This window comes from Colossoma macropomum, unplaced genomic scaffold, assembly GCF_904425465.1.
Source record: "Colossoma macropomum unplaced genomic scaffold, Colossoma_macropomum, whole genome shotgun sequence".
NCBI classification, from domain to species: Eukaryota; Metazoa; Chordata; class Actinopteri; order Characiformes; family Serrasalmidae; genus Colossoma; species Colossoma macropomum.
The window spans coordinates 39,877,309-39,886,683 of NW_023494785.1; the positions used below are offsets into that span (position 1 = coordinate 39,877,309).

The 9,375-nt window shown below is 40.0% G+C and overlaps 1 protein-coding gene across 1 annotated transcript; it reads left to right on the plus strand.

The window, feature by feature from the left end:
• The first annotated feature begins 1,197 nt into the window (after positions 1 to 1,197).
• On the plus strand, positions 1,198 to 8,350 carry LOC118824373 (C-type lectin domain family 4 member E-like). Its single transcript, XM_036594481.1, has 8 exons — positions 1,198 to 1,355; positions 2,072 to 2,174; positions 2,415 to 2,543; positions 3,616 to 3,767; positions 4,634 to 4,755; positions 6,048 to 6,336; positions 7,611 to 7,732; positions 8,092 to 8,350. The coding sequence occupies exons 2-8, from the start codon at positions 2,108 to 2,110 to the stop codon at positions 8,252 to 8,254; spliced, it is 1,044 nt and encodes a 347-aa protein (XP_036450374.1). The 5' UTR covers positions 1,198 to 1,355; positions 2,072 to 2,107; the 3' UTR covers positions 8,255 to 8,350.
• Positions 8,351 to 9,375: the final 1,025 nt, after the last annotated feature.

Here is a 9,375-nt window from a genome sequence, read left to right on the forward strand (position 1 = left end):
GAGAAAAAAAGTAATATTTCGAGAGAAAAAAGCCATAATATTTCGAGAAAAAAAGTCGTAATATTTCGAGAAAAAAGTCATATTTCGAGAAAAAAGTCGGAAAATTTGGAGGATAAAGTGGGCTGCTGTACTGTAGGGGGGCTGCCATAACGCGTTGGGGTCTCGGTTGCTGTACTGGCGCCGGAGCTCCATTCACTCCTGTCTCTCTGTGGATCATTTTGATCATCATTCTCACTGTCTGTGAAACTTCATGCCCTCTTTGAATGGGGGGAGATGTAGCCCCCGATAGCCGTGTAGACGACCCTGCCTGCAGTTCTCCTTCAACAACACAGACGGACAGTTTCCTCCGAGTCCGTCTGGCTCTTTATTCCAGATAAACAAGGTTTAGAGACAGGGAGACTGAGTGTTTCTTTATGGGTGAATCGATATGAAAGTAGAACTCCACCAACTCAACACCCCTCATTTAACACCAGGTGCTGCCTTCACTGTGCGAAGCCTTTGGCCACGATATTGCGACTTTTTTCTCGAAATAGTACGACTTTATTCTCGAAGTCTACTATTTTTATTTTTATTAACAGAGGCCCTAAAAGCCCGTCGTAGGTTTCCTGATACGTTTAAACTGCAACGAGAAACGGTCAGTAAAAATTTGCGAGGCTTCTCGTTCGCCAACTTCTCTTTCGAATTCTCCCGTTCCACCTTAAATGGTGCAGCAGTTAGCTAGCTACATTATGGCACCTCGGGTACCATTTAAGGTGGAACGGGAAAATTCGAACAAGAAACTGGGGATGCGACAAAAGCAGCTATAGCTGAGCTAAAGCTTAAAGCAGAGCAAAGTAAGTCTGTGTTTTCGTTTATATTTTTTAGGTTGTGCTAGAAAATCAGCACTGTGTAGCATATCAAAAATAATTACTCATTTTCTCAAGATGTTGACTTAGAATCTAAAATAATGACTTATTTTCTCAAAATAATGATTGCATTTCTCAAAATGTTGACTTATAATCTCAAAATAACGACTTAATTTCATTATTGTCATAGAAGTAATGACTCACTGACTGATTGTGGACTGCTTGTTCTGAGATGTTTGTGTTGTTTTTTCAGGGTTTTGAAATGTCCACATTATGTAATAAGTGTTCTGTTATTGCTCAATTAGAACTTTCCCTGCTCCTGATTTTCCCGCCAACTCTAGCCTCTTCCAGATTCCCTCTGCTTTTGGCATTGGCCTCTCTCTCTCTCTCTCTCTCTCTCTCGTGGTTCACATGTCACGCATAAAAGAGAGGGATAAAATTGGAAAGAGGAGCAGAGAAAGCTCACAGGAGTTCACAAGCCCATCCTCTACCCACCACAGTGCAGACAAGGTAACGGGGAACCATGTGAGATCTATCTGTCTGTCTGTTTACCTGTCTGTCTATCTATCTAACTATATATCTGTCTATCAATCTATATATTCACCTGTCTATCAGTCTATCTACCAAAATACCTGTCTATCTGTCTGTCTATCTACATACCTGTCTATCTATGTACCTGTCTGTCTATCTACCTATATATCTATCTGTCTGTCTGTCTATCTATCTGTCTATCTATCTATCTGTCCACCTATCTGTCTATCTGTATATTCACATGTCTATCAGTCTGTCTACTTAAATACCTGTCTGTCTTTCTGTACCTGTCTGTCTATCTATCTATCTATCTATCTATCTATCTAGCTAGCTAGCTAGCTATCTATCTGCCCACATATCAATCTATCTACCTAAATACCTGTCTGTCTGTCTGTCTATCTGTCTGTCTGTACCTGTCTGTCTATCTATCTATCTGTCTATCTATCTGTCTATCTGACTATCTATCTATCTATCTATCTATCTATATATCTATCTATCTATCTATCTATCTATCTATCTATTTCCATCGGTCTGTCTGTCTGTCTGTCTGTCTGTCAATCTATCTATCTGTCTATCTATCTACATATCTACCTATCTACCTGTCTGTCTATCGGTCTGTTTACCTACCTGTCTATCTATCTATGTATCTATTTATCTAACTGTCTATGTATCTGTGTAATCTTGTGCTCCGGCAGGTGTTATTAAAGAGTGTGTAGAGCGTTTGAGGTCAGATGGCTGCTGTTCTGTTCTTCGCTCTGCTGGCATCTCTCTGTGTGAACACTGGGCTCGGTGTTCCCTGTGAGTTAACATACCTCCACACGTACACACGTACACACACACATTCCCCATAAGGCAGCATCCTCTTCTGTAAGTGTGTGTATGTGAGAGTGTATCTATCCGTCTGTCTGTCTGTGTGTCTGTCTGTCTGGAGGAGCTCCAGCAGGGAAAGATTCCACAGTAATGTCATTTTGATCCGTTTCAGACAGTGTAGTTAAAGAATAACTTCAGTAAACTCTTTCTCTCCCACGCGGCCTGCAGTGACGAACAGCGAATCCAGTGGTTCGGAGGCGGAGGCGGCTGCTCAGCCTCTGGATCTGACCGCCCTTCAGGAGCGCTTCTACTGCTTCTGCTCCAACACCACTCTGGAACAAAACTGTTCAGTAACAGGTGAGACACTTAAAAAGACACTCTGGCCAAAATGAAATTACCATAATCTTAGCAGCATCTGTTGTGAACACCTACAGTGGTGTCGCAGGGAGATTTTCTGGTTTAGACTACAATAAAAACCCCTTAATGATGTTCCTTAAAGGTGGAAGGAATTTTTGAAAACTTTAATTCCTTTAGGGTGGACTTTTGGAAGCGTGCTGATTTGTAATGTTTGGGGTTTTTGAATGCAGAAGGAAGGCAAGTTATTATATGTTTTGTTGATTTTGTAAGTGAAAATAAGTTATCACATCCTCCACAGAGAACACTTTTCTGCACATTTAAACGCACAATTACTGTTTATTTGCTGAATTTAACATATAGGAAAAAAACTGAATCATAAAATGTGGCCTGTGCAAAAGTTATGAGACATGTTATATTTAATGTTTTATTGTTTTCCAGTATGTTAAAATCTGCAGAAATAGAAATCGTGCACAAAATTTGTCATATTTAACTTTGTTCCCTGTAGATTCCCTGTGTTAACTTATTTCCACTTCAAGAATCAACAAAACATACGTGACATAATTTGACCAGAGTGTATGAACTTCTGCATAGGACTGCAGGTTCACAGGGACATGGTATTATATTGTAGTTACACAGTGCTGGATGCTGGTCAGTCAGTGGCCCAGTTGTCAGTCAGTCAAATTTTAATTTTTCAATTTAGTTTTTTCAATCATTTTCTTATTAAGTTTTGTTTACATATGGAAATAACTGACCAGTAACAGTTAATAATCTTTGTGGGGGCTACTGGGAGTTGGGAGTAGTGTTGCACATTCTACCATTATCAGTCCCATGGAGAGCTACAGCCTCTTTAAAATGACACTCACTCTTCCTTGGTTTTGTTACTGTAGCTGATACTGTAGGGAGATATAGGAAGCCCAATTGTTTGGAAGCAGCATCCATAGCCAAAAGGTCCTACTGTGGAAATTGGCCTGTATAAACAAAGAATTGCATCATCGCTGCATTGTTACATTTTTTTAACCCCTGTACTTTGTCTGTCTCTCTGTGAACCCCACCCCTCCACCCCCAACCCCAGCGAAGACGTGCAGACCGTGTCCGGAGGACTGGACATATCTAGAGGGGAAGTGCTACTACTTCAGCAAAGACAAACTGGACTGGAAGAACAGTAGCGACAGCTGTGTGTCTGTGGGCAGTCATTTAACAATCCTCCACACCCAGCAGCAGCATGTACGTGTGTGGATTTAAACCACTGTTCTGAAGCTTAGAATCATTTATCATATTAATATTTGTGTTATTTTATATTCAGTATGAACTAATGCAGTGTAGATTTAAGTATTCTGAACTAGACAGCTGTACCGATTAACTCCCCAAAATGAAAGCTGGAATCAAGTGCAGATTTATTACATTATTAGAAGAGTTGTTAACAAAAACAAGCAGGGTCAAAACCATCAGGACATCATATAGAATCAGCAGACTGTCCAAAAACACACTGGGAAACATTAAGGCACGGGGTCATAACTAGAAGAAACACAAGAAACACAACAGTGGAGCTTTATTTTCTCACCGCTCTTAAAGATGAAAGCTTTCAGAGCTGTTTAGCTGAGGGGACATGTTGGTGGTCTTCCAGGTGGTTGTTAGGAGTCCCCTTTTCTCTGTAGCTTTTAATCTTTTGTTGTTTCTTCTCAAAACTCTAGCATTGTTCACTCATTTACCTTTGACTTTCTCCTTCCTTACGCAAGTGGATTACCTTATGTGTAATCGTCTCAGAAATATCTCCTTAAAAATGAATAACTTGTATTTAATATTCATTTTGACGGTAATTAAATGAGGTAAAGGTAATTACAAAAGTAATAATGTTTGCATTTCATGTACAGGAGACATGAAACATTCTTTCTAATTGTTTGTTTTTTGAAGTTTTTGGAAGCTTATAGCCATCAGATTAGCATTGTGCTAACTGCAGTCATAAATTATCACACGTGCTCAGACCATGATAAGTTGTTTAGTGATCTCTTGGCTGGCTGGGTTGGGAAATTATGTAAATTTAGATTTTTCACTAAACAGTTGCTTTAACATGTTTTATAATTTTGTTATAGGATCATCTGGATAAAATCGCTCATGATATCGGTGAGTTAGATTATCATTTCTGGATCGGCCTGACTGACTCTGAAGAAGAAGGAGTGTGGAAATGGGTGGACAACACACTGGTCGACAAAACGTAAGACCATGCAAACATGTAGGCAAATGCTGCATGGACAGACATGCATATTCAAATGTGTGAACCTGAAAATCGCTTTATCCTCAGCTCAGTCACAGTTCTATATGGAAGTAAACATGGATGTGGTGTAGGGTAAATGCATGTAAATGCCATTTACGCACCTTCTATAATTTGTAATTACCTTCTTTAATTATTTACTGGCCTCTTTTTAGAGTTAATAAGCTTATTTTTAGAGTTCACTTTGTTTTACATAAAACAGTAGCGTATGCCAAACTAAACCACAGTGCGTCTGACAAATACAAACTCAATTCCAAAAAAGTGAATAAAAGGGGCATCCAGGAAAGGCAGAGTCGTTTATGAGCAAAGACAGGTCAAAAATGCATCGGCAAAAAATAAGCAGTTAAAGACTGAAATTCCTCTGCCAAAGGTTGGAAGGATTTTAGTTATTTCACCCTCTACAGTGCATAATATCACCAAAAGTTCAATGAATCCAGAGAAATCTCTGTGCGTAAAGGAAAAGGCTGAAAACCACAACCTGTGGCCTGCGACTCAAACGGCACTGCATTAAAAACTGGCATGCTTCTGTGAATGATATCACCACATGGGCTCGGGAATACTTTAAAAAACCACAAACGCAGGTTAAGACTACTTATGCACGGTAGAGGCCATATGTCAACAATGTCCAGAAACGCTGCCGACTTCTCTGGGCTTGAGCTCATCTAAAATCGACTGATGCACAGTGGAAACGTGTGTTGTGGTCTGACGAGTCAACCTTTTAGATTCTTTATGGAAATAATGGACGTTGTGTTCCCCAGGCCAAAGAAGAAAAGAACCTCTAATTGGGTGGAATAAGCGCCCCCCAACACCCACAGCAATGGGCCTGTTAAATAAAATTCTGCAAGAAATATAAATGAAATATAATTTTTTTTGTGTTTCCTACAAAGTCCAGAGAGGCCATGAGGTAGTTACGATTTTCTGGATTGTTATCTTGTGATAAGTTAACTATCTTGTGATCTTAAGACAACAAAGTTGTTATCTTGAGATAACAAGTTAACTGTCTTGTGATCTCAAGATAACGAAGTTGTTGTCTTGAGATAATGAGTTAAATATCTTGTGATTTCAAGAAAAAAAATTGTTATCGTGAGATAAAGAGCTAACTATCTTGTGATCTCAAGATAACAATCCAGAAAATTATAGCAACATCTCATGGCCTCTCCGGACTTCTGTAGTTTCCTTTTCATTCCCTGGTTCATTATTCTTTGCTCCCCTGGTCTCGCTGTCGCCTCCTGTAGGTACTGGAGTGAAACTCCCAAAGAGCCCAATAATCACGAGTCTGGAGGACCGCAAGGTGAAGACTGTGTCGTGCTGCAGTCCCAGTCTAAAACCTGGTTCGACGTTCCCTGCGACTTCAACTACAAACGAATCTGTGAGATGGACGCCAGGCTGTGTCCTCAGGGCTGGATATATCTAGAGGGGAAGTGCTACTACTTCAGTAAAGACAAACTGGACTGGAAGAACAGTAGCGACAGCTGTGTGTCTATGGGCAGCCATTTAACAATCCTCCACACCCAGCAGCAGCATGTACGTATGAATGTACACTACTGTCCTTTGTTATTCTATATTCATTATGAACTAATGCAGTGTAGATTAAAGTATTCAACACTACACGGCAAATTGTATTTTTAGATGTTTTATTCAGTATTTCAAGCATTTTAGGAACAATAAGTTATCAAATAATAAATAATAGCCTCTCATTATTTATTTATAGCCAATTATTTATTGTAACTGCGAGTAGCTATACAGTACTGTGCAACACTCACTGTGCAAAATGGCCTGTAAGTACAAGTTGTTGATTTTTCAGCACGAGAAAAAAGTTTTTCAAAGAAATCTGTAGTTCAGTCTTAGAAGTTGGTTGCATGTTCTGCTTTGTGCAATCCACAAACACATTCAGTGATGTTGAGGTCTGGACTCTGGGGTGGTCAGTCCATTGTTCAGCTTCTTTGCTTCTTTGTCCGTCTCCTTTTCTCAGTGAGGTTCTTCTTGACAGATACACATCCTTTCAGACCCATAGCGCTGAGTCATCTTCTCACAGTGGAAGGATGGACAGAAACACCTGTGGATGTTTTCAGATCTGAAGCAGCTTGATTTTCTCCTCTCTCTCAGAGATGAAAGCTTTAAGTGCTGTTTATCTGATGGGGGCAGTTTTGGTGTCGACCAGGTCTTCCAGGTTGTTGTTAGGAGGCCCAATTTCTTTTCAAAACCCATTTTTTGAACTAAAGTTTTAAAAACCCCTCTTTTTTCACTTATTTACTGTTGACTTTCTCCTTCCTAATGTAAGTGGACTATCTCAGAAATATCTTTTGAAAAATGAATGTACTGAAATGGTACTTAATGGTCATTTTGACAGGAATTAAACAAATGAAGGGTCTCTGACTTTTGCACAGTACAGTTCAAAGGTAATAATGTTTGCATTTCATGTGCAGGAGATTTATTGTACGATTCTAACTGTTTGTTTTTTTCCCTTCTTACCCCAAATGTAGTCGATCATTCAAGGCATGTTTGGTGTCTGAAGTTTATTTGTACTCTGGAGCTACGAGGCTAATGTAGCTAAGAAGTAATGGAAGCGTATAGCCACCAGATTAGCATTGTGCTAACTGCAGACATAAATCGTCACATATGCTCAGACCATGATGAGTTGTTTAGTGATCTCCAATAGACTTGCTTATGTGGGTTCGGACACTTCGGTCAAAGCAAACTTCACACTGTAAACATTTCTTGGCTCACTGAATATTTGGGTTGGGGGAATTATGTAAATTAAGATTTTTCACTGAACATTTTTTATAATTTTGTTATAGGATCGTCTGGAGAAAGTTGCTCACGATATCGGTGGGTTAGACTATCATTTCTGGATCGGCCTGTCCGACTCTGAAGAAGAAGGAGTGTGGAAATGGGTGGACAACACACTGGTCGACAAAACGTAAGACCACACGAACAAATGTTTATTACAAGGATTAGAAATGGGAATTAATATGAAAACATAAAATGAACAGTGTCTCATGCACATAATGAAAACATCAGCTGTTTAAAAATGTGGTTCATCAGTGAAAGATATGTAGTTCCTGTTCATTCTCACAGAATTAGGGTTTAGACGCTGAATTATAATTTTGGTTCATAAACAGTATTTTTCATATCTGAAATCCAGGGTTCCAAATTAAATTCTTATTAAATCCGTTTTACCACAAATCAGAGCTTTTTTTTTGTCTAAAACAAAAATCATATCCAACTACCAACTAGTTTTTGGACTGGTCTCACTGGTCTCACTGTCGCCCCCTGTAGGTACTGGAGTGAAACTCCCAAAGAGCCTAACAATGATGAGTCTGGAGGACCTCAGGGTGAAGACTGTGTCGTGCTGCAGTCCCAGTCTAAAACCTGGTTCGACGTGCCCTGCGACTTCCTTTACAAACGCATCTGTGAGATGGACGCCATTAAAATAGCCTGAATTACTGCACTGTAATGTAGATAGAAACTCAGGGCATTGCATTGTTTTTCCATAAATAAAGAAAATGGAAGATCTGCCAAGCTGGGCTGAGTTTAATTTGGCTCTTGTGTGGATTTCTATTGATAAGGGTTGTAGCTTTGCACTGAGAAGACTTTGGACTGAAAGCTTTTCTGCTCTGAAGCCAGAAGCTCCAGCTGGCCGTTTGAGTTTGGTCACAGCCAAAATAGTGAGATCCTTTTGGAGTCCTGGTGAATTCCTGCAGCTTATGACTTAAAAGCTTCAAGAAATGATTACAGGGGAATTCCACAATTTTTTTCTAAATTTGTGAATAAGTAAATCGTTAAGATTAGGTGACCCTTATTAGTCCCCTGTTGTGGACAGTGAACAGTGTCTCATGCACATTTCACCTCCGCATTTAACCCATCCGTGCAGTGAAACACACCATACACACTATGCACACACACTAGGGTGCAGTGAGCATGCTTGCCCGGGAGCGGTGGGCATCCCTATCCGCAGCACCCAGGGAGCAGTTGGGGTTAGGTGCCTTGCTCAAGGGCACTTCAGTCACGTCTTGTTGGCTCAGGGGATCGAGCCAGCAACCTTCCGGTCACAGGGCTGGTTCTCTAACCTCCAGCCCATGACTGCCCCTAAAGGCAAAGACGCTGGTAAACAGAGTCATTCAGAGTGGGTTTGTGTGAAATGCTCTGTTCTAGAGAAACAGTCAGAATTGTTTGCAGTGTTGGTGATACGTGTTCTGGAAAGGGGATCAAACACAGATCTTGGGGGAATTATCTAGAATAATGTCCATGTGTGTTCTAGAATATGACCAAGTGTGTTTGTCTTTGATTACACATTAACTTAAACCCCAGTTGTTGATAATAGAAATCTCACACAGACATCCATACAGATAAAGCTGGGTATAAGATAGGAATACTGAATAATATAAAATTTGAAAGATATACAATAAGAGCCCACCAACTAGTGATCCACAAATCCTGACTGGGGCCTCTGAACCCAAGCGCAGAGCCTTAAAAGATAAATACAGCATTAAGCTTCATATAAGAAATCACTTCTGTCTAAGAATTCAGGCTTAGACTTGAGATCAATCATGTAAAGTGCAA

Bases quoted from the DNA above. Each gene is read 5' to 3' on its own strand.
- LOC118824373 (XM_036594481.1), top strand. From the start codon at position 2,108: ATGGCTGCTGTTCTGTTCTTCGCTCTGCTGGCATCTCTCTGTGTGAAC. The intron at 2,544-3,615 runs GTGAGACACTTA...CCCCAACCCCAG, and splicing joins ACAAAACTGTTCAGTAACAG to CGAAGACGTGCAGACCGTGT. The intron at 4,756-6,047 runs GTAAGACCATGC...CGCCTCCTGTAG, and splicing joins AACACACTGGTCGACAAAAC to GTACTGGAGTGAAACTCCCA.